At 39.2% G+C, this 25,302-nt stretch overlaps 1 protein-coding gene across 1 annotated transcript in view; it reads left to right on the forward strand.

Annotated features, from left to right (window-relative positions):
• Window positions 1–25,302, forward strand: part of cntnap2a (contactin associated protein 2a) — a 351,965-nt gene that overhangs the window by 290,053 nt on the left and 36,610 nt on the right. Inside the window, exons 17-19 of the mRNA XM_056364796.1 lie at window positions 2,402–2,529; window positions 15,437–15,607; window positions 23,185–23,403. Of these exons, the coding sequence (XP_056220771.1) occupies window positions 2,402–2,529; window positions 15,437–15,607; window positions 23,185–23,403 (518 nt within the window). The remainder of the gene's footprint in view (window positions 1–2,401; window positions 2,530–15,436; window positions 15,608–23,184; window positions 23,404–25,302) is intronic.

The raw sequence follows: 25,302 nt of genomic DNA on the forward strand, positions 1-25,302 counted from the left end.
TACAGCAAAACTCATTAAGTGAGATAGTGTTAAGTTTGTCAAACACACTGGTTAGTCTTCATCCTCAAAGCCTTTTCTCTTCTAAAACTGGAACATACTGTTTGAAAATACAAACTATAATGCATAAATCTAACTTCTGTATTGCTTATCCAGGTACTGAATGTTATTCTTTAGTAAGTTAAGCGCTCCGACAGGATTATGTTAGAATAAAATAGCAGTCTGTTGTTTTTATATATACCATACTTGGCTATTTCTTCCCTGCAAGAACAACACCACTGCTTTATATCCATGTCTTCTATGTAAGTCATCAACTGGTGGGAAAGCAGACTTTTTGCCTGTAAGATGTCATCATAGCCTTGACCTTTGCATGATATCCTGTATATCGCATTCAAGAGCGTATTAAGCCAGTCAGACTGAGTTTTCAACCATTTCACAAAGTTAACACTATTTAATTAGTTAATTAGCTACAGTTGATCAAACTTGCTCACAAAAGTTGTGTTTTATTTCTGTCGTTGATAAACTTGACTCTTGCTGGCTATAAATGAAAGGCTGCTTTCATCTACATATGACTGAAATCAGCAATATATTGTTGTGTTAGAATCACTGAGAACTGCACCCACGGATTTTCTCACCTGATCAGAGGAACTTCTGTTTTACTTTCACAATATTGAATAAGTAGTCATTCAGACATGCAGCTGTTTGTAAGATATTCTCAATTTAAAATTAAATTGTAAAGGTCACGATGCCTGTTACATTTCATAAGTACATGTTCTTTTGCAGATATATTAACTTTAGTTGACATTCACACATACATATGAATCCCTTTATAACTGCTACAAAGAAGTCAAGTTTTAATTATATAACCAAATATCTCAACTTACAAATTTCCCTCAAGGGGCTTTACTGCACAACAGAACATCTTGCCTGAAATCAAGATGATTGCATTGCTATGTCAACTGAACTTAAAAGTGAAATGTCTTACCCATGGCAGTTGACACACACAGTTTCACTGTGCTGAAACTGAAATGGTCACCACTGCTATTGCTAATGTGTGCATTGATCTACAAGCTCAGGATCTGCCTTAGCTGGACAGTCTGATGATGTGTCTTACTTCAAATGCTGAGGGGGTTGAATGATGAATGCCACTGTCAATGATGCGTTTATTTAAAAGGGAAGTTTGCCTCCAGAACCAGTTTGTGTTTTACAGCTCTTTAAGCTAGCTGATGGATATTCTCATTAAACCAACTGCATCATTGTCTGTGGGTGTGTGCATGTGTGCGTGCAAACTGTATGTGAGTAATTACTGTGTGTTAGCAAGAAGGAGAGATTTCATTCGCTTTCATGGCTCCTGCCTCATCTCTAAAACTGATGAGATTACAAATAAGTCTTACTCTGCCTGGTTCTCTCCATTAATAATGTATGCATTAATGTCTCATTGTTTGGCTGAGCGAGTTTTCGAAATATCACCCATATAACTCTATTTCCACTCATTACCCTTATTTTTGGCAGCACATGGAAAACACACACATGCACGCACACACAAACAGACATTCATGACACACATATGCTTGCACACATGCTCACTCATGCACACATACATACACACAGCCACTAATGAGTTCTCTCACCGTTCATTTCCAAATTGTATTGAATGACAAATAATTAAAATCAAATAGTTCTGTGAATAATTTAAAACATGTCAAACTCAAACTCATTACCACTTTGAAAGCTGGAATTTAAATATTTAATATTCCTGCTCTTGTCTGTTGTGATGTTGTCAGTGGACTTGTTAATGTTCTAGCAAGATAAAGTAAAGAATTATTTTATTTATGTATGCTTATATTGATATAATTTTTGATTGATAGATACATTTTATTGGTTCACACTTGTTCTCATCCATACATTGATTTAAAGGTTTAATGGGCTATGTAACTTTTCTGCATTAAAATGTCTAAAAACAACTAGAAATATATACTTTGTTGAGTGGTGTACTTACATTATCCCAAATGTTTCCAGCAATTTTCAAACTCACGAGAAATCTGTGGTTTTAATCATGGAAACGGTCTGTTTCATTTGGTCGCCTGTAAATGGTGTCATATCCCCGAAACATGTGCATCAGCGTTGTGGTTGTCTGCACAAAGCAGTCAAAATTGACTAGTATATATTTTAACCGGTTGAAGGATTTTAGTCGAGCTAAGCAAAGGTTTGCAGCAGCTCGGCTCGCAGCCCCTCCAAGACATCCTATGTCCACTGATCAGCACTGGAGAAAGATTTTTAACATGAATCTGCTTCATTCAGTTTTTTTATGCAGAAATTACAGATGAAAAAAAACAAAGTGAAGAGACTAAACAGCATTCTCTTTTCCCCTCTGTCTATATGTTTCTTTCAAACCATCTCACAGGAGAGAAGATTCTGGACTGCTGATATATAAGGAACACTTACCAGTCAGCCAGATTGCCGTAGGTGACACTAACAGACCGGGATCTTTGGCCAAGCTGACTGTTGGACCACTCCGTTGCCAGGGAGATAGTAAGTGTTATGCCATGGATAAATATGTTCTGTACTATGAAGTTGCAGCTCTTTATATTACTTTGATTAATGGGCAGCTTGGCAAATGTAATGTAACCACATTGACCTCCAGAATCAGAATTCACACTTGTGAAGATGATTGTTGATATTTGAGGTGTGTGTGAGCCACAAGGTTAATGATGGGAGGATAGGGGATTAATCAATTATCAAAACTGTTGCCAATTCATTTTCTATAGATCAACTCATTAATCAATCACTTCTTTAAGAAAAAATCTTAAATTTGTTGGTTCCTCTGGTTGTTGGTTGCACTGTTGCCTCACAGCAAGAAGGTTCGGGGTTCAAACCTTGGTTTGTTCATGCTTTGTGTGTGGAATTTAAATGTTCTCCTCGTGCTTGCGTGTGTTTCCTCTGGGCACTCCAGCTTCCTGCCACAGTCACAGACGTGCAGGTTAATTGGAAACTCTAAATTACCCGTAGGTGTGACTGTGCATGGTTGTTTGTCTCTAAATGTCAGCCCTGTGATAGACTGGCAAACTGACCAGTGTGTACCCTGCCACTCACCCAACCCAGCGACCCTCAAAGGATAAGCAGTATAGCGAATGGATGGATGGTACCAGCTTCTCCACTGTGAGGATTTGAATATAAATCAGTTTATCAGACCAAAAAAAATCAATTTGAAGATGTTACTGAGAGGAAACTCTGATGGGAATTTTCACAATTTTCTCACATTTTATAGACCAAATGCTTAGTCAGTTAATTGAGAAAATAATCTGTATAGTAATTGATACAGAAAATAGTTATTAATTACAGCCCTCATACAGTCAGTGACATACAATAAGTAGTTTTAGTGTAAGTATTGTTTTTGATTAGAATGTGCTCTATGCTGTTAATAATATAAATTTGGGGGATTTAGTATAAAGACGTTTTGTATACATTGAACTGAACTCATTTAGCTCATTTAAGATCATCTACAATATTGGAACCTTATGGAGACTTGGTCCCCGTGAGTCCAGAGTGCGGAACAGACAGCACAGTTCTACACACGGATATCAAGCTGTGCTCTGATTCAAAAGAAGTTAAAAGGTCAGTAATGCACACAGGAGCTAAATCACACTGTGCTTCAGAGTTACCAGCAAGATCTTAAAAAGAAGTTCAAACTTTAAAGGGAGTCTGCACAGGAGGATGGAAACTGGTTTGAGAATTTCGGATTAGCTGCAGGTATAAAAGGACCTTTGAGTGAGGCAGGAGGACTGCAGGTTATTAAGAGGAAATGTGCTCATTAATGACCTTCCCCAAGTCAGCTACTGAGAGGATAGGTTTCATTTTCAAAATAATTCGCAGCTTGTTGTAGAGGCATGACTGCATAACCTTTGTGAAGGGCTCATCAAAGGTTGAATCAAGAGAACACCTCCAGTCTCTTTATCATGGCCCTTATTAAAATTCTCCAGTTGACATTGTGTGTAGCTTTTGAACAATCGGGGAGAGCTAAAGGACTTTTTTAATTTGAGGTTTAGTTGTAGGAAATTCCTGGACAAGCGGTCAATGGTACTTGAGCAGACTTTTGGATTCCATGTGAAAGGTAGACATGATATTATAATTTAACCATGTGGAAGAATTTATAGAGAGACAAGAAGCTACGGGAGCAATGAGGAGGACACACCTTGTGATTTCTTGCATGAATTTCGACCTTAAACTTAATTTTCATCAAAATAAGGACACTTTTAATGTACTGATATTTAGATTATTATCAAAGATACTGGGGCTGGAGATAGAACCTAGCCCAGTGTTAATCATTTTAGGAATATTGGAAAAGCTGAACTCTGAAGGAAGAACTCTGTTGTTTTGTTGTTCATTCTTTACTCTGTGTTGTGAAGATTTTCTTTGTGGGTGATTGATAAAGAGTCCACTTCAAGGATATTGTTTGTGATATGTTTGCTAAGATGCCTGTTCAACCATTGTAGTGTTTCTGAAATGCCAACACATTGCTGAAACTAAATCTTTTGTTCCAAGAAAGTCATTTGTGACCTGCAGAAGGGCTGTCTGCTATGCAGGGAAGCAGCCCTAAAACCTGACTGGAGTGTTTCCAAAATTCAATTAAAACTGAATAAATTAGCAGTGGGACTATTGCATTCTCAATAACCTATGATTGGCATGCCAGTCAGGAACATTGGGCCTCATTCACCAATATCGTAAGTATTTTCTTAAATTCTTTCTTAAGTTATTCTGAAGAAAGTTCTTAAGAAAACTCTAAGTCAGATTCATGAACGTGTTCTTAAACAGCAGAATTGTGCGCACCTGTCTTCTTAAATTGATGAATGCCAATCTCCTTGTACATTGAAAGTGTGTGCCAGTTGGCCCTAATTAGCATATGTAAACACCTGAAAATGCCCTTAAAAGGGCCTGAGACTGAAGGATCGTGTGGAAACACAGACAGAAGTCACAAGGGAAAGTTGAGAAAATGCCAAAACAAAAATCTAAAGATAGAGCACCAGAATCAAAACGCAAAAGGAACTTTAGTAGTTCTGTGGAGGTATTGCTACAGGAAGAGAGCCACAAACAAGCGGTTAAGTGTTAATGCAGTGTTCATTTATTTCAAACGACCATAATTCTTTGTAAAATAACGAAAGTTTTTTTTTTAAATATTATACATGACAAAAATATAATTGTTACTTAAATAATATAATATTATATAACTGTAGAACAGAAGAAAACGCAATAACCAGTTATTTTGCTCAAACATGTGAGCACTCAAATGTGCGTGAAAGTACTTTTGAGTGTGCGTAGATTCTGTTCCTACCTGAGAACAAATCCAAATAAGAAAATATTGGTGAATGTCAGAATCTTCGTAAAAAGTACATAAGTTGGTTTTAAGAATAAATTTCTTCTTAAGAGCATAAGAGGTACTGGGTTTCAAAAGATACATCATCTTGTTTGAAAGTCCGCAAAATAATGTAGGACATCATTTTCAGGGTTTTGGACAATGCCCTGTGCCCTACCAAAAGTTGTGAGGCTCCTGTTTCTCCTTAATCTCCTGACAGTCTGCTTGACTCAACCTTTCATAATGCATTTTCTGTACCAAATGAAAATTACTCATAAAAACCAAGTAAATGTCAGTGGTCTCCATTACTATTGATGTATTCACAAATGTAATAGAGGGAAAGTGAAAGGATTTTGTAATACTGGTGGGCAAAGTGCGAGGCATCTTAAAATGATAGCTGGCTACATTTATACACTTACATTTAAATTACTACTTGAATTGGCCATTTTAAGTGACAGCTGCATGGTGTGCAATTCACTGCAGCTGCAAAGGCAGTAAAACAGAGAACTTGGATGCTATTTACTCATTAAAACATTTTCATTTCAAGCAAGAAGATACACAAAATGGTTAATGATATGATGATTGTCACTCTCTTTGTTTGTCTACATCTCTGTAACCGTTAGTTGGGAAGCCTCTGACTGCAGTCAAGTATATATGGTCTACTGTTGCTCATTTCAACAGTGTGGGATCAGCCAGTCATGGATATCTAGATGTTTTCTGGCACATTCTGTAAAGATTTTCAAGTACTGTAGCACAAAAGCCATCCCAGCCTGCAGTAAAAATGCCCCATCTCTGCCATGGTTGAACCACAACTGCAATATTTATCAATAGGTGCTGCTCAGCTTACACACATCTAAGCATTGGCAAACCCACAATCAAACCCACCCACTACATTTCTTTAAGGGTGATGGAAACGGGACAAAAGTAATTCTATAGATCAATGAGGTGTTGACAATAATTAAAATTGTGGAGTTTACTATAATACCAAAAAGCAAACTAATAAGTGTCACTGTGGTGTAGTCACACAGTAGCCTATAGGCTACTTTTATCTTAAATTAAAGAAGTGGTAACTTAAACAACCATCATATTTCAAAAGGACTGTTGTGCAGGGGTTGATGGAAGTGAGAGCTGGTTCATGTTCTGATTGTTTATATGTCTTGTCTGTCAAGTCAGGGACCATTTCAGTCTGACACCCTTTTTTGTTCACAATACTGGTGTAAAATCAATAAAGAAAGATGGCAAAAAAATGGCACCCAGTATCGACAACTTGTACAGGTGTCTAAAATAGCAGCAGCATCTAAAAAAAGAGAGAGTGAGAGAGAGTACTTTGGTCTTAATTATCTTCACTCTCCACATGTGGAAGAAAATGTTGCCTTTCTTCTTCTCTAATCCAAGTGGAAATGAAGCGTTATCGGTATGTCTGTACAATACTGTCAGACATCGTTAAATAAACTTTTTAGAAAGTAAAAAACTTTGAACGTAAGAATGTTCTGTTGGTGGTTTGGATGGGGTCTTAATTAAAAACTATCGTGAGAGAGAACAAGAGAAAAGACTTGATGCGTAGCAGAGTACAATGAAGCACATTGTTATTCTGGAGTTGCACTTGAGGCCTGTGTAAAAATAACACATTTAGAATATTCACATTGAGGCGATCATTCAGAGAAACAGTTGCCTTATCTTGACTGTTCTGTTGTGGAAAATAACTTTGTGTATGTTTTTGTGCACTTAGACATGTGTGTTCTTGTTTGTGTAGGCATAAGCATTTGTGCTAATGTATGCATGTGTGGCCAGATAAAACAGTGCGTAAAGCAGTATCTGAACTCTAGTTAGAGTCTTTCCATCTAAACACTCATCCTCTCATCCTTTTATTCTCTTCCATCCAGTCCCTGTAGTTCTGGTTGTTTCTCTGGCAAACAGCAGATAGCAGATACTGCAGAAACACAAATACACATGCATACACTAAGTGGCAGTTTAATCCCTGCTGTTTCTCTCCCCGTCTATTCCTCTAATCATTGTTGGCACACTGCTCTCTGTGGGACATTGGGTCAACTGTAAGACACACGGATTCTGAAGCTCTATCATATTGACCGCCTCTCTTTCCACACAACCCATGAGCCCGATCTGTTCACTTTGTCCTTAATCTACCTGCAGTGTGTCAGTCCTGCAGTGTGTATCATGTTTCTGTCAGGTTGGCACGGATTAACTGCATCACATTCCTGATGCATCTGTTTTACTTGGCTAAATGAAACATTTCTCATTCTGAATTTGAGTGGGCTTTCAGGCAAACTCGTAAAAGCCAAATGGAGATTGGGAACTTTATCCTAATGATGTAAAACCACACAACCATAAGCAACAGCTCGACTTACAAGGGGCCAATCAGTAGTTGCAGGGCTGGATTAAAGGTTAGCACCCTGGCGGTATGCAATGCACATCAAAATACCTGACACTGACATGTCAGGATACATCACCACGCAGCTCTATTCTCCAGAAAAGAAGACATTTTATAACTTTTTCTCCCCGAGATCCACTCGTACAGGTTACTGTACCTTGACTTTTGTCTGCTGTGTGCTATTGGTATTAATTGACCCATGTCAGATAAAGCCTTTCTGCAACCAAAAGTACAATCTGTTTGGAGGCACCCTGGTAGCCGCCAGGAGCCAAGAAGCTGCTTTGTTTGCTCACAGATTGCCTCAGGCTAGCTATGAGTCTTTTCACTCATCCCTCCTGATTGTGACCTGAACATAAACAGACTAGAACAACGGTAAAAGGCAACATACGTTATTTTATTTATAGTCCAGAACAAATGAAGCAAACTACAGGTATGAAAGCAGCCTCAGTCTGATTTTGACTTCCCAAATGCATCATCCATTAACATATTCAGAACAGAACAGTATGAATTCCTCAATTAAATGGCTTTGTCTTTTGAGATTTCCCCTGCCTTTTCCATCCTCTGTCTTTATTTATTTTTATCTCCTAAGAAAAAATAGATTAAAATGTCATAGAGCAGAAGTAATGTCGGTATCTGAGTCTGTGTGATGTAACAAAGTACCAGAGAGGTTTTGTGGAAAGTAATATCCTGTGGAAAGGAAAAGCAAACATGGATTTCATCTTTAGCGCAAGGCATGATCATTATGATGATAATGCTTTATATATTATCTATCGACTGCTCATTTTTCATACTAAAGGGAATAATAGAGTGGAGCTCTGCAATCTCAGTGGACTGTGAGTGTAGATATGTGCGTTCTGCATGTTTTAGAGAGAGAAAGAGCTGGATTTAAAAAGACAAAGGAATGTTTATACATCTCTCATCTACCATAATTTTCACCCTCAGTCTGTCCGTCCATTCATCTGTTGAGGCAGGAAGTGCAGAACATGACAGAAACCATGCCCTTTCTCCTCACTGGTGTCACACTCATTACTGTCCCCTCATCAACAATCTGGTGCCACTCTTACTAACGTCCCTTCATCACAGAGCTGCCAACATACAAACAAACCATGATTTAATGACCCATGACATCACATCTGTTTGTGTGTGTGGGTCTATCGTGTCGCAGTATGGCAGGCACAATTACTAAAGATGGATCATTCTGTCACTTGGGAGGAGCCATATTCTCTTTGTCTTACTCTATTATCTGCTTTGTGTGAGACTCTTTTATATTGAGTGACCAAATTAACAAACTAACTTTAAAATAAAGATGACTTTGAAGTATGTTTGCCATAGTGCAGGCCAAGACACTGGAACATGGAGCATACATTATAAATTTGCCCATTAAAGCATATTAAACATATATTAAAAATTTCACACGTGAATAAGTACTCCGTGCATGATTGATGCTTCTCATACTTCGTATGGAGCTCTGTCTCAGTAAGAGCAATGATGATCGGCTGCCATATAATGGGTTTTCATAGGCAAATGACTAATGTCTTAGTCAGTCAGGGAAAGTTTTAGTAAGGAGGTACTTATGTGTCTGTGTGTATGTGGACGTGCATGCTCCTGTTTGTGTATTACTGTCTCTCTTTTTATGGTCGGTACAAGAGCAAGTATGTATGTAAGAGTGCAACTGTCTGTGTGGGTGTTTGTGTGTGTACGTGTGTATACGTATGTGTGTCTGTGTGCGTGTGTGTGTGTTTGTGTGTGTGTGTGTGTGTGTGTGTGTGTGTGTGTGTGTGTGTGTGTGTGTGTGTGTGTGTGTGTGTGTGTGTGTGTACATGTGCCAGCATTGATGAAGCCCATTTCCATGGCTGCTTTAGTGGCAGCCCATACAGTCACAGGCAGACAGAGAGGAATTAGTCTCATTTATAGATGTTAAAAGGGTTTGGACATTTTAATAGAAGGGAATGAAAATAAATGACAGCATATGAAGCAAAGCAGCATATATTCTATTGTTATAATGTAATGCACCTGCTATGAGACCTGCTTGGTCTCGTGACTGACCATGAACGGGACCTTCCAAGGGTCACCTATAATAGTTCAAAACAAATGAATGGGTTTTTATCCATTTGTCGCTGTTCATATGCCCACATATAATGTCTTTGTAACTGATGTCATTCTACCATTGAGGGTCTGGTGAGTTCAGTCTTTTCCTGGAGGGTCTATAATCAGCAATCTATTTGTGTTTACTCCTAATCTTTCATTTTCATTTGTCTGTCTCTCTCTCTAAAACTGCTTTGACAAACACTGAACATTATGACCTTCATGAAGGGAGGATTTACTGCACGACTGTTGTATTGGACTGCATTCGTTTTAGTTAGGTATTCCAAATAAAATGACAACTGAGTGTAACTCTTAGCTCTGAAGGTTTAGTGCTAAAAATGTGTGGCAAGCAAATTAATTACAAAGTGAGATTGAAAGGCTTCGCAGGTCTCAGATGGCAGACATAAACTAATTACCTTAAGATCAAATGCTACATTTACTGTGAATATACTGTACAGAGACCATGAGATTACATGCCACTGATGGCTCAATTACACACAAATGAGATGCAATACAGGTCTCAATGGAAATTTTAAAATGAGCGAGGAAGAAATATATATATGTGATGTGAGATAGTTCAACATGTTGCAGAACTAGGCTACATATCTAGGTTCAAGTGTTTTGAACAGTGATATCTGAAACATGCCCTGAGGGGCAAGTCAAAGGCATTGCCTTCCATGACATGTGCTGCTGTTTCTTCTGTTAGATGAAGCTATTCTTAGTCCTTTGATGAAAAACAACTTTTCACCTGAAGTATGTAGCAAAATAAGTAGCAAGTGAAAAAGTTAAATTATTATTATTAATCCGGAAAACTGTTTAATAAGTGCTATATCAGGCCTGAGATCCTAAATGTCACTATTATGCTGTGATATTATACCTCACACTGTGTGTACATGCAGGTAATTAATGTGAGCCCAGTATACTTGAGGAGTCTGAAAGCTTTGTGGGGACAAAGATGCTGGTTCCCACACGTGTAAATGGCCAATTGAGGATTAAGACATGACTTTAGAGTTCAGGTTAGAATTGTGATGGTTAGTGGCTAAGGAATGCATTATGTCAATATCAGGTCCCCACAAGTATAGCAAAACAAGGATGTTTTTGGCATGTGTGTGTGTTTGTGTGTGTGGCTGAAAATGTCCATGTTAATGACCAGAGACAGTGCAGTCAGTCATCCTTACCATCTGCTGGTGCTGGCATGTAACCCATCTGGTCAACCATAGACAAATGAATCATGTAGTTGGCTTCCAGACCCAGACTTCACCTCAAACTGTACCTAACATCATGTCAGCCCCCGCAAGTTCAGTGGCAGTGATTTTGCTGTTGTTTTTGTTTTTCGTTTTGGTTTTTTTACACACCTGTGGCCTAATCCAGAGGTCAACAGCTGCTCTCAGTGAAACAGTGTAACACAATTTTTCAGTTCAATTAATTGATGGATCAAAGTGGTGTACACAATATGTAAAAGAAAAACAAAACAAAAAAATGTAATAAGAGGTTGGGCTGCAGACCTTTCTCAATTTCTCTTGGGTATAAACATGATTCTTCTGTATTAATACGTGCAGGGCAGTTACATTTGGGGTATCTGCTTGAATGTGTTGCTTTACTTCTTTAGATGCAGTGAAACCTTTCAACCATGTTTGACATGACAGTGTAATCCAGGACAAAAGCCCCAACAACATCAGATTTTTCGCTTACAGTACCTAATCTGCTGTTAATCATTTGCTTTATTAAGCACTAGTCACATATATTAATTAGTCTGGTAAAGAATCTATTGAAACAATATCAGTGATTTCCATTCTAACAAGACAACGGGTCTATAGACACGCTAGCATCTCTGTGGGGATGTACTTACAGCAGTGCATTCAGCTAAATTCTAACAGTAGATTGCTAACGTGTTCATAATGGTAACATTAAAACATTGATGTTGTGCACATATAATATTTACCATGTGTACTATCTTAGTTTAGGGATATGTCATCATGCTGAAGGTATTATGTCATAAACCAAATTATTTCACAAACTAAAATCTGGACGATGATGGCACAAGATGAAAAGTCAATTATTAACTCATCCTGAGGGGGACATGAAAATGTGCGCCAAATGTAATTTCACTCAAAGTCAACCTGCTGGTGGCGCTACTGGAAAGGTCAGGGGACCAGTGGTGGTGGACCTACCAACTCACTGACAGACTGACATTCCCAGCAGTCCTTGTTTGCATTGTGAAGTGTTTAAAATAGGCACACTGGGATAGGAGGATGTGGAGGCCACCACCTAGCTGCAAGGTATTTTTGAAATATAAAACATTTTAGTCTAAACCTTGAAAGATGAAAATGAAGACCAATCTCCCATTATCCTGTTACTACATTTAAGAAAGCTTCCAATAGTCAAGCGGTTCAGCAACAGAAGCCACACACAAACTGAAAGTAGAGACGGAGATACTCTTGGCCAAGACCGTATTGTCCTCAGTAGTGCATCACACAATAAGAACAATGCAGGTAACAGAATTAGAATTTCACCTTGAGAACCAATTAGGCAGAGAAAAATGGCTTTTCAAGAAAACCATGTCAGAGTCTGTTTGAGAACCGCCTGCGTTTCAAGCACCTATCTGTCGCCATTCACATAGTTCAAAAAAGGCTTTCTTGTTTTCATGTACTAAGTCTTCTCCATATGAATGCATAAGAAAGATTATTGAATGCACAAAGGAGGTTACAGTTCAGGGCAGTGTCTCACTCCCATGTTCTCACATGCACTTTGGCATCACTTTTTAACGCACTGGGTACCCCTATTATTATTATTTTATTACTATTATTCCATTATTCTCTACTGCAGTAGCGCATGAGTCAAGCAGGCTGCAGCCTGTCTGTTAACGTGTACATTTTCTCTGTATTAAACCACACCGCAGTCTGTACCTAACCTTAACCAAGTGCTTTGAGTGCCAACACATAACCATGACAACAATCTTTCACTAACCTTATCCAATGCGATTTTGTTGTGCGCTTTGTACGCCCTCCATCCACTCCAACCACCCCCTGGTGACTCCACTGCCGTTAATAACTGTGGCACTTCATTCAGTCATAACCCAGAGCTTTAAAAAGTGACGCCAAGGGGCCCTGACCAAGCATCCGTATGTGATGAGTTGGGAGTGACAATGTGTTGTACTGTTCCTTCTGCTTGTGTGCCAGTTGGCTCTTCAAATTTATTTAAATCTGTGGCATAAACCTAATTAGCGTTGTCTTTAAACATCAAGTTATTAGGCATTATGGTTTATTGTCTAATATTTGTCATGTCTTAGTCAGGGAAGACATTTATGTGCTGGAACAGTTTTTCTAAACATTTGTTTGATAAATATTTCAATATGGGAGTGATAAATGTGCCACAGAGCTTCGCCAACCGGTTGCATCTGTGAATCTGGCACAAGGGCAATCAGTGGTTTATGATTTGGCTTCCATAACAATGTTTTCTCTCCAGCACTCAATTTCTGTCAACTCCCTTATTTTTTCTTCTCCTTTCCTTCTCACACCATGGATCCCTTTTGAGTTCTTTGTCTATAACCTTCCATTTCCCTTTTTTTCCTCTTTTCTCTCTCCCTACTTCTGAAGCGTGACTCACCTCCCAGCTATATTTCTATATCCTTGTGTCCTTCTTGCTTCTATGTCTTTGTCAGCCTTATGTTCACTCTCTTGCTTGAAGCTCTTAAGGTCTCATTCAGTGCATAAAAATAGATATTTCACATATTTCATCTCATCTATGTATTTTTGATGTTATTACATATTTGTAATGTGAGGGCTAACACTGTTTAAACAATATACACAAAAGAAAACTGAACAAACACTTAAGCCCCAGCATATGTTACAATCATCAAAACAGGTCTTTGTAATCAGTCAGTAATTGTACATCTGAGTGTTCCCAAATATGTGACCATAATATTCCTTCTTATAATGATGAATGGATGAATTAATGAATTTGAAATATCAGAGTAAAGTCCTGAAATAACCCAGTTTAGTGACTGGACGTGCCACCTATAGAGAAATGAACAGTATTCCAACTCAAATCACATTAATCACAAAGCCAGCATCTCTAGGTGGTCGTGTGTGTGTGTGTGTGTGTGTGTGTGTGTGTGTGTGTGTGTGTGTGTGTGTGTGTGTGTGTGTGTGTGTGTGTGTGTGTGTGTGTGTGTGTGACCTTGGTGACAGGATGTGAGGGAAGAAAGAGATGGGATCCATGACACTGGGGAACGCTTATCGCACTGAACCATGAGACACGCACAAACACAGAGATGCATGGACACTGGTACATACAGACACTTAGATGCATACACTCACACAAATTACATACACACGGGCTCGTTTGCAGACACAAATGAGCATAAGCTCACAGACTGAAAGGGAGAACACTGGTGCTGAAATGATAAGTCAATTACCTGATTAGTTGCTTGACAGAAAATTAATCAAGCAACAGTGTTTTTTTATAACAGACAAACATGAACTTATCTAGAAACAAATGACACGTATTCTCTGGATCCAACATCTCAATTTTGAGGATATGCCACTTTTCTTTGCTTTCTATGATTATGAATTGAATATCTTTGGTTTTTGAGTGTTTGAACAAAATAAGCAGTTCGAAGATGTCAGAATGCAAAAATCACTGAAAGGTTCATTGATAGTTATATTAAAGATTAGTTGCAGCCCTAACACCCACACACACACCTCCCCCTCGGCTCCACTGTTCCTGTTTTCCAGGGTTATTGTGGGGGCCGTGAGGCCAGTCCTCTGAGGCATCAAACAGATCTGACACAGCTGATACCACATTAGCCTTCACTCTCCTCTTCTTCCTCCTACCCTCCATAAGGCCCCGATCTCCTCCTCGTCTCCTGTCATCTGCCCTCTACATTACTTTACTCTCCTCTTTTCCATCTCTTCTTCAATCCTCTCACCCATGCATGGCCTCTTTCCTCTTTTTCTGTCTTCTCTCCTCAGCTGTCCTCTCCACGCTCTCTGCTCCTCGTCCTCTTCTTCCCTCCTACTCTTTGTCTTCGTTGAGTGATAGGAGTGATACACAGGCACGGCGAGGGGAGAAAAGAAAGCAGAGAAGTCACTTCATCAACCACAGTCTGATAATTCATCAGCAGCTGTTTAGCGTGCTGCTACTTTGTCTTCATTAGCCGTTGCTGGTTTCGCTTCATTCAAAAGTCATTAGAAAAGTTGTTATCAAAAATCCTGTAACGTTTTCTCCATGTTCTCTCGTCTTCTTCTCAGGTGTTCATTTGGAGGGAAAAATGCTCTCGCTCTGTTATTTTGATATTACCGAATTTCTATTGAATATTATGGAAGCTGCAGGAAATTGCATGCTCCGTTAAGGCCTCTCCATAGAAATAGAGATTGTCATGAAATCACTTTTTCTGAGGAGATATTAAATAAACCCACTTAAACAATGGATGTGAGATAACAGTGTTTTATAAAGAATACATTAGCCATTTGAAATGAAACCGTTTCTGCAGTGAATTTATTTTGCAGCTTATCAGATATGAAGTGTTTACCACAGTGGTAATTGAGGGTACAGTAGGTGCGAGAGAGATGAGTTGGTTAAAAGTTGTAATTCAGTTTGGTTTTCCTTCACAGATAACTACTGGAACGCTGCATCTTTCACCACCCCGTCATCCTACCTCCACTTTGCCACCTTCCAGGGTGAGACCAGTGCCGACATCTCTTTCTACTTCAAGACCAGCGCACCCTACGGCGTCTTTCTGGAAAACCTGGGCAACACTGACTTTATTCGCTTGGAGCTAAAATGTAAGATGCATCTGAGTGTACACGAGAGTCAGTTGTCTCTGTGTTTTTGTCTCTTATTCTCTTTCTCACTCTGGTTTTTCATCTAGCCTTGTTTGAGGTTTAATCCAGCAGTCAGTGTGATAGTGCTGGGTGCTGCCTGTCACCCCATATGCACACACCCACCCACACACACACACTCAGAATCCCATAGACACACAGCTGGATGCAGACACACACACCAGCAACAGCCATTTGCCGTCTTGATTATGGCACACTACTTTGTGTGATTGCAAGAGAGAGCAATTATTTATTTAAGATAATTGGTGTGTGCAATAATTATGTCCATTATGAACCTCTCTTTAACCAAATCACCCATTTTCAGGGATGACAAAACACAAGCTCTCCCCCATACACCTACACACACATACACACACACACACACACACACACACAGTCTCTCTTTCTTTCTCTCACTCTTTCTTTTTCTAAAAATTATTCTTGCAAATATGAGCGAGTAAATCTCTTAAAAGTTTGCTTCCACCTCAACACACATACACACACGCACACACACACAAACAAACACACACACATACACACACAAAGCGCCACGCAATGCTGTCAGTGAAATGCATAAATATAAATTTACATGAACATGCACACAAGAAAACATATAGGTGCAGTAAGTAGAATAAACAAACTTTCAGCATTAGTAAAACACTAAAGTTAAAGAACTAATTTTTCCAGTTGAAATCTGTATTTTATTTGCTTACAGGACAGAAACGCATTAAATTAAACACTAGGACTATAGTTTGTGTATTTGATATTCCCAACCTTTAACAACCCTAAAAATGCGATATAAGATGTGAGAAATGTTGTTTAAATATATACATGACAAATTAGAATCAGAGGTGCAGCCTACTTGTTTTTGCACATCTTATCATTCAATCATTCAGTAACTGGTAACCTTCAGTTATGCCTACAGATATTTTAACTGACATTCTGACTACTGAAATGAACAGAGCCAGTTAGGTTCTGTTCAGACCTGACATTAACATGCGTCTCAGGTGATCCAATCACAAGTGGACAGCTCTGAATAAGTCAGTTCACACCTGGCATTAGAATGTGTCTCCACGTGCGTCTCCAGTGACCACTTGTGATGGGAGCTCACTTCCCCGCTCTATATGCAAGTAACGCGCTCCTGTTTTTAGCCAGTCTCACTGTTCAGTTGTTAATGTGTTGGCGTGTGTGAGAGCGACAGAAAGCGAGAGAGAGAGTGGGGAAAACAGGGGTTTAGCGAATCATTGCACTGCGCACAGCTCTACACTGAAATAAAGTTTCAGAAATTTGAAATAGTAAAGCATTTTTAGTTCATTATGAAACAGGACGTCAGTCAGTAGGCGGTCTTTCAGTGTGGCCTAGGATGCATTTGCGTTCACACTGCTAAAAGGATGCAAAAGGATCTCGCTCACACCTGTACTCAAACCTTGTGATCAGATCACCCAAGACAGATGTTAATGTCAGGTCTGAACAGGGCCTTAGATCCTCTAGCTCATCAGAGAACACTCACCACTGTAAAGGTCACGTTGAACTGTCAAAACACACAGTCAACTCATAATCGTAGAGTGGTGTTAGAGATCCAGCTGTCTTTGGCAGACTATAGCACTGGCTTGCAGAGAACACAGCCACTAGTCAGGAGTCAAGAGTCTCATTTTAATGTTAATAAGGTACAGAAAATGTAATTTGCAGCACTGTTTGGCATTTCTACCTGCAAAAGCAACAGTCAACTCCAACTGAATGTTATAAGCCTACCACCTGAATGGCTTGAACGTTGCTCTGTGCTAAGTATCTTTCACATCTAGCTATTTACCAACAGAATGAAATGGAACTAGCTCTCTGAATCCATACAATGTCATACATAAAGGTTTTTAAACAAATTGTCCAATGTAACAACAACGTGGAAGAAGTGGCGACAGACAAGAGGAAAACATTTTAAACCCCAAACGGTGGGACAGGTTTTCACCACCCTATTTCACAATCTCTGAGTCCTTTCTGAGACATCCGATTGACATGTCATACAGCAGGTTTCTATGATCATGTTCCAGCGGCTCAAATTAACATCCCAACAGTGGATTTGCTCTGATCAAGAATGTCAAACTCTGTGGCTTCAATTTAATTGCCAAGCTGCATTGTGAAGGGGGTTCCTGGCACAGCATGCCTGCCGATAGAAGACTAATTGCATTTCATTGGGATTCAAAGGGATGTGAACAATTGGTGTCAAAGGTGGAAGCTGACCATTTCCTGCTGGTGTGTCTGACCTGCCATTTTACACCAAAATGCCAAGCAGTGAATGGACACTAAGTTGACAGATGATTTCCAAGCCAAAGTGCTCTTCAAAGCCGTTACACTGAATGACTGTTAGCTGGTATGTGGACTAAAAGCTCCATAAGCTTTTTAGTTTTATTTATTTATTTTTCATTTTCTCTTAGTGCTAAACTAGGTTTAGCACAAAGTCAGATATACACCTATACATACACACACTTTTTCTTTCAGAAAAAAAACAATGTTGCAAACCTGTACAAAAACAACACACACAAAAAAGATATAGTATGTATCTCTTCTGTCACGGCTGCACAGCAGGCCAGAGGAGATAGGAATAGTGTGTGAGTGTGTGTGTGTGTCTCCGGAGGCTTTCAAAATGCCCCCACATCGATTTCCTCTCTCCTCTCCCTTGCTATCATCTTGCATTTTGCCCCACAGCACATATTTAGACACACAATCACAAAATGACTTGCATGCACTCACACACTCGCTCATACACATAAACACACACATAATCTCTGCCCTATTGCTGGTGAAAAAAACTGTATCTGCTGCAATCCAGTCAGGGCATGAAATGACTAGCATTAAGCCAGAATAGCATAGCTGTGCCAATGCAGGAGCTCAAAGCGCATAAACACACACTCACAGATACACACACGTGACTTTTTACAAAACACACATTACTGTGACCTCAGCAGACTCAAAGTCATCAGGTGGCCATGATACCTCTTTGAATCTCAATGGAAAGAACTAGGCATAGATACATTTGAGAGGCAGCATTAAAGGTGTATTCAGAACCATGTGAACTGGACTGGTAACAGGATTTAGGAACGATAGAAAGGTCCCTAAATACAGAAATGCTTGACTTCTGGGGTGCTCTGTGGATCAGTGGAAAATATGTTCCATGTTTTGAGTCCTTAAGAGGCTGCAATTTCAGTGATAGTCTTGCCCGAAGGTTATAAACATTTTCAGTCTGGTATGCAGCTGAGAAGTGTACTTTCCCCATGGAGACCTCGGCTTATAAAACTGTATTATTGCCGTTTTTATGTGAAGACCCGACAGACAGAAAGTTTAAATCTTAAGTTTAGTAACTCTAGCTTTTTAAAGTTTTCAGATGCGTGGCTTGTTAAAACAATATCTAGTTATCTACTAAGGAGAAAAGCAACAGGACACCACAAAGGTTTTATTCAGATTCTTCTTCAAAAAACTGTCATAAGTTTATCTTTATCTTACTCTATCTATGGTCTATGTACACTAAGAAATACTCAGGCTTCTTTGCTGTGAGCATGCAATTTTTTTGCTGATAAACATGAAAAAGTTTTATTTGAAGAGCCTTTTGGTCATAAAGAGATACTTGGTTTTTGAGAAGTTCCTCCAGATCTTGTTTAGCGTCAACAGCAGCAGGTTTGCCATGACATTCTCAATTTCGCTGGCACTTAAATAGAGTTTCCCTCCTTCAAGGGTCCAGACTGTTCCAGCCAACCCAGAAGTAAAAAACACAAAGTGAAAGGCTAACAAAGCAAATGAGACAAATGGCAAAAAAATTAGCTAGTATAACAGAAAAGACACTGAAGAGATAATACACTGCCAGCCATCTGAAAATAGATGAACAACAACAAAATGGGACAAACACATGCACACATATGCACACTCACACAAACAGTGATCTTACATACACAATCTCTTTCACTATTTATCATTGTTTGCTTGTGCTGTGCTGACGCAAAATTTCTCCTCTGGCCTCCATATTAAAAGATAATAGAAAAACAAATCGCAAGAATAAAAAGCTCTACTGGGCTTTCTCCAGGCTAACATGCTAGTATAAGCAAACACACACACAAACACGCGCGCACACATACACACACACACACACACACTTGACATCCATGACGTCCATCACAGCTATGCAAATATACCAGGCAAGGTCTGTGCTCTGAGGGCATTTCATTCCTGCCTGTGGACAGAGTATTAAAAAAGTTGTAGGGCATCCATCCTGCTTTACAGTTCCACTAAAACAACACACACACACTCACATGTCATTTACCATTGCTATAGCAGAATTTCTATAGCTTTTTTTTCCATTGGGGGTATTTGATATATGTTTGGCTTTCTTTCAGCATTTAAAATAACTGATGTTGCTCTTTGCCCTACAGACCTGCTCTGTGCATTCAGACATCATTAATTCAGTGTACTAAAGACTGTCAGAGGGCTAATACTGTGTGTCTCGTTATGCATTCATGAATCAGTTTGTCTGTTTGGGTTGTTTGTTGTTGGTAGTTGGATGTTCAAGTACTATTTCATATTTATTTTATAGGTTAGGCTATAATGCACAGCACATCCAGACAGGCTTTTGTAGAGATGATTTCTAGCATCTTTGCATCTCATCTAAGAAGGAATGATAATGTCTACAAGAAAGGATTCAAGGAATAGAGTGAAAAAGAAATTAATGATGGATGGGAGGGAGGGTAAAATGACAGGAAGACGAAAGCAAGCAGTAAATGAAGAAACAAATGAAGAACACAATGAAGAAATAAAAGTATGAAGGAAGGAATACACATGGAAGGGGGGTTGACCCAAGGGATGTCGGGGGTGGATAAAAGGAGGAGAGAAATGAAAGAACAAGCAAACAAAGGAACAAAGAACACAAAATGAGAAAATCAAGGGATAAACTAACAGGAAAGAGGTAATGAAGAAACAGGAACTGTGTGTGCTGTAACAGCTGCAAGAGGGCAAAGAATAGAAGAATAGGTGGAGTGAAAGAAGATAATTAGATGAAGGCGATGGGAAAAGAAGAAAAAGTATATTGATTGGACAACAGAAAGAAGAACGTGCATTTCCCCATTGACGACTACATAAATTTATCCACTCTAATATTTGAGCCTAATGAAACCATAATGATGCAGTAACATATAGAGCTATGAAGTGGTTATTTATCATCTCTATGACTGCAGCACACTCGTGCCAATAACCACCATATGGCACCACCCAGAATATATAGCTTTTATAAAGCAGCCTCACAGTACCACCAAACATTAAGGAAGCAGTGAAATTGAATTTTAATTTGACAACTGCAAATCGTCTTTCCAAGAGCAGAAATAATTCCCTCATTGTTGCATCATTGTTGCTTCATTCCCTTCATAGGTCAGAAACATTTAACTGACATTTTGCAGAGGCAAGCATTCACTGAACATCTCGCATCGTCATCTCGCAAACACGGTGAATATATTAATGCAGAACTTTTATTAAAATTGTCGGTCCAAATAATCAGTGTCTTGCAATTAGAAATGATGAAAGACCTGCCATTAAGCTGTAAAATATATTCATTATTCATGTATTCATGCAATTGTTTATTATCTAGTACAGTGGCGGACTCAAAGGGTCTTCTTGTCCTTCAGAGAAGGCCAACCATATCAGCATTTTAAAGTTATATTTAATCTTTCATTTAATAATTATTCTCTCCTAATTCTAATTTTAGACCCATTTTCTTTCAAGTTTGCTTCAGAAATGAAAGGGTTTCTGTCCTAAAACCATGAAAATAGAGTTATGCAAAGGTTAGTTGGCTCAATCATTAGTTAGGACTTAATAACTTGGACAGAAGGCCCGAAGCACCCATAGCCACATGTGTTTGTTTGGAAAATAGAAGGTGAATTAAGCAATCACATTTTGATTAGTGGATGGGACCAACAATCATCGCCCCAGGCCTTCCGAAGGCTCAAGGCCAGAGCTATCTCACATGGTTTACCTTTTTCTGTTTCAGAGGTCTAAGCTTGCAGATCAGCAACTTCAGTCAGTCAGTCAGACAGCAGTCACAGCACAGATGGTGAAGTAATAGTAAAAACACAAGGGTAGCCAAAGGCACCCCAACCAGAATTTGAAATATTTGTTTTCATGTTGAAAGAAGTGAAGAAGAGGAAGTTGCCAGACTGTCTGCTATGGACTTCACATGACAATTCACAACTTGGAATACTTTCATGTAAAACCCTTTTGATATTTTTGATCAGTGGGAGCTTAAGGGCTAAAGGAATATAAATAATTGAAGAATAGACAGTTAATCGGACTTCACGACTGGCTCAAAGGTAGAGAGTCGCAACCGTTTCACCATCTTGCTTGTTTACAATGCTGGTAAATCTGAATTAATTATACTTTTGTACTCATGGTTTCTGTAAAATGAACTGAATAATAAATATTCTGTCAATATTGACAGAACTTTAAGCATTTATGTCTTTATGCATGATGCTGCACTGTTTTTGCACAAGCTTTAAACTGGTTGCCAGCGAGATGAAAAGAGTGAGTTGCTTGCTGCCGTGCAGACTGGTCAAATGGATCTGTCTCTGGGTTGGTGCTCCTGTGTCGGAGCCTCCATGTGAGACACTTCAATCGGTGACTGTGTGTGAGATTATTTACCTGACTGTATCAAGTTGATATACAGTTGGAGATAAGAACACACACTCAGTCACACATAAACACATACAGAGACACACACACAGATTCTCAGCCTCTTTCTTCAAATTCTTTTCTGTCATGACACACACACACACACACACACACACACACACACACACACACACACACACACATACACACACACATACACACACAGTATTTCAAAAATATCAATGAACATTTGACCTGTCATAGTTGAAAGGTGCAGTATAACAGTGCCCCCTGTTGGTTTGTTGAGATATCAGGCTACTGAATTACAGAGCAGCAATAAACCTCAAGGCTTTGTGATGTTTCAACAACTTACACACTCAAATCCACTCATTTTAAGATAATGAAGATTAATCATGCAGAAAAACAAGGCCAAATTCGCCCTCTTTCATCTTCTGTCTGCCTTTCCTTCTCTTTCCTGTTCATTTACACAATCTCATTTATTTCAACTCATGCCAGTCCCCTCTCTCTCTCTTTGGCTTTTCTTTCTCAAAGAAAACTAAGGAAACCTCTCAAAGTTCAAAAACAGCTGAAACACATGGAAACTGCTGCGATACAACTTTATGTCATGCAAAGTCAACAGTTCCTGGCATGTATCGACTGCTTGCAAGATTAGTCTTGTCCAAAGCTGCGAGCAGTCGCGTATTGCAAAGCTGAAATCTATACAAGCCAAATGAATGGCCTTGAAACAAATGAGCCATTAGATTAGAAATTGAACACGTATTTACCTGCAGCGTGGACTATGACAGAACAGGGAATTATGGGATTTGGAAAGTTGTTGTGTTTCATGTGGTTTTTATAAATTTCTTGTAAAACTAAGATTTCTTTCGCTTACACTCTTTCTGCAGCTCCCAAGGTGGTCTCTTTCTCCTTTGATGTTGGAAACGGACCTGTGGAGTTAACAGTGCATTCAGCCATGCCCCTCAATGACGACCAATGGCATCGTGTGATGGCTGAGCGAAACGTGAAAGAGGCAGTCCTTCATTTGGATCAGATCTATCAGGCATCTCGGCTTGCTCCTGCGCAGGGTCACACGCGGCTAGAGCTGTTCAGCCAGCTCTACGTGGGTAAGACGGACACATATACTCCCACTCAATCCAAGCAAATAACAACTCTCACGTGTAAAAATGACTATCATGCACACATTTGATTACAATTTCAACATTTAATATCTGCTTTGTGTAGGTGGGATGCTCAGAGACAAACACACCATAATTACAAATTTTGATGTGTGGAAAGCAAACAAATAAGTACACATCATTCCTTGTAATCATAATTGCATTGAACTGTTAATTAAAAAACTTTGTCTGCCATCTGTATTTTCTGTAACGCTGCCCTCAGATACAGACATCCACTGTGAGGATGTCTGATTGTTTCATGAGTTAAAGATGTACCAGCCTTTACTGGAAATCCCTGTGTTCTTTCCTAAGAGGCTTCAGTCCAGCTTAGCCACTGCTAATTAAGTTAATGTTAATCCACACACACATAGACACATGCAGTCGTTTCACACTTTACGATATGCACACAAAAGGAAACACACATCCTCAAAAATTCATCTGTGTAAGTGATCATAGTTTTAATAAAGTCAAAACTGAGCCTCTGTGCCTGCTGTGAGGGCATGTGACTAAAACTTAATTCACTTACACTTACTTAGAGGTCACTTCTTTGATACTTTAATACTTTGACTCAGCATTTATATTACTTTGGATTAAGAAACTATTATAGCACAAAGAAGATACCAATCCGCTGCCTTTCTTACTCTCTCACACACACATTCTGTTTCAGCTATTAGACAGATCAAGCCCTTATTATCACACCATTTATGCCTACATTTTGTTAAAGAGGTCTAGTTTGTTCCTTATGGCTCCATCTACCTCTACACAATGCCTCTCAAGCTCATCAGGAGTTCAAATGGCAGAAGATCTGGCCAGTTTTTGTCCTGTGCTTTCACTTCTCTGTCTCATTCTACCTTTTGTGCTGAGCTGTCAATACACTATAAACCAAACTCTGGGGCTAAAATAGTTTAAGGGATTTGCGGATACAAGGAAAAGTGCTGAGGCGGATCACAGAGTTCCTTCTATCTCATGGAAAAAGTTCTGCCCAAAGGAGATTGTTCCAAATTCCAATCAGGCATCCCGATGTGATAGCCTTAACCCCCTGATCCCCGTTTATAATATAATTTCATCGTCTCATCACTTCTGCTGATTCGACCGCTGCTGAAACATTCTCACCTTATCATGTCCCAATTTGCCTCTCAGTGTATTTGTACTTTCATTTAGTGAAATGGAAAGGGGCGAAAAACGTTTAGTCACTGTGCGCCTCGAGGCTATGAAACCAGGAATATAATAGCTTCCAGATAGCACCTTGGCCGTCATTTCATTTGCATGCGTGTATCCTGGCTATTCTGCCAAACGAAGGCAGGAGAATGCTTGTGCGTGATACAATTCTAGAAACACAAAAAAAATTGTGAAGGATATAAGATAAAGAAGGAGAATAGTTGAACAGCCACAGATCGACAGCACTTTCTCATATGTGATTTCTAATCCCTGGTTAATCCTTATTTGAGGATTGCTTGGGGAAGTTACAGTGTGACACACAGGAAGTGACACAGCCACTAAAGGGAAGTGGTTTAGATTTGGCCTCTGACACCAGGAAAAGATAGAGATTGTTTTGTGTTTGATGGAGAGATTTGGAAAGAGTAGTAGGTGGAGCCTGCAGGTATCAAGATTTTGTCTCAACTTTCCCGATTCTTGCTTGTAATGGAACATCCTGCCACTTCATACATTGTGTCTGATTGATATTTATGTGGCTGTTTGAAGGTAGTGAGGTAGAAAAAATTATGCGAACCAAAAACCAAAAAAGAATACAACTTGGAATAATAAATGAATAATATATAAAAGATGCTAGCCCTAGAAATTCAGTTTTGATAATTCTACATAAGCACACAGTGGAGAACTGCTATAGAG

The sequence above is a fragment of the Seriola aureovittata genome, chromosome 20 (genome assembly GCF_021018895.1).
Source record: "Seriola aureovittata isolate HTS-2021-v1 ecotype China chromosome 20, ASM2101889v1, whole genome shotgun sequence".
NCBI lineage: Eukaryota > Metazoa > Chordata > Actinopteri > Carangiformes > Carangidae > Seriola > Seriola aureovittata.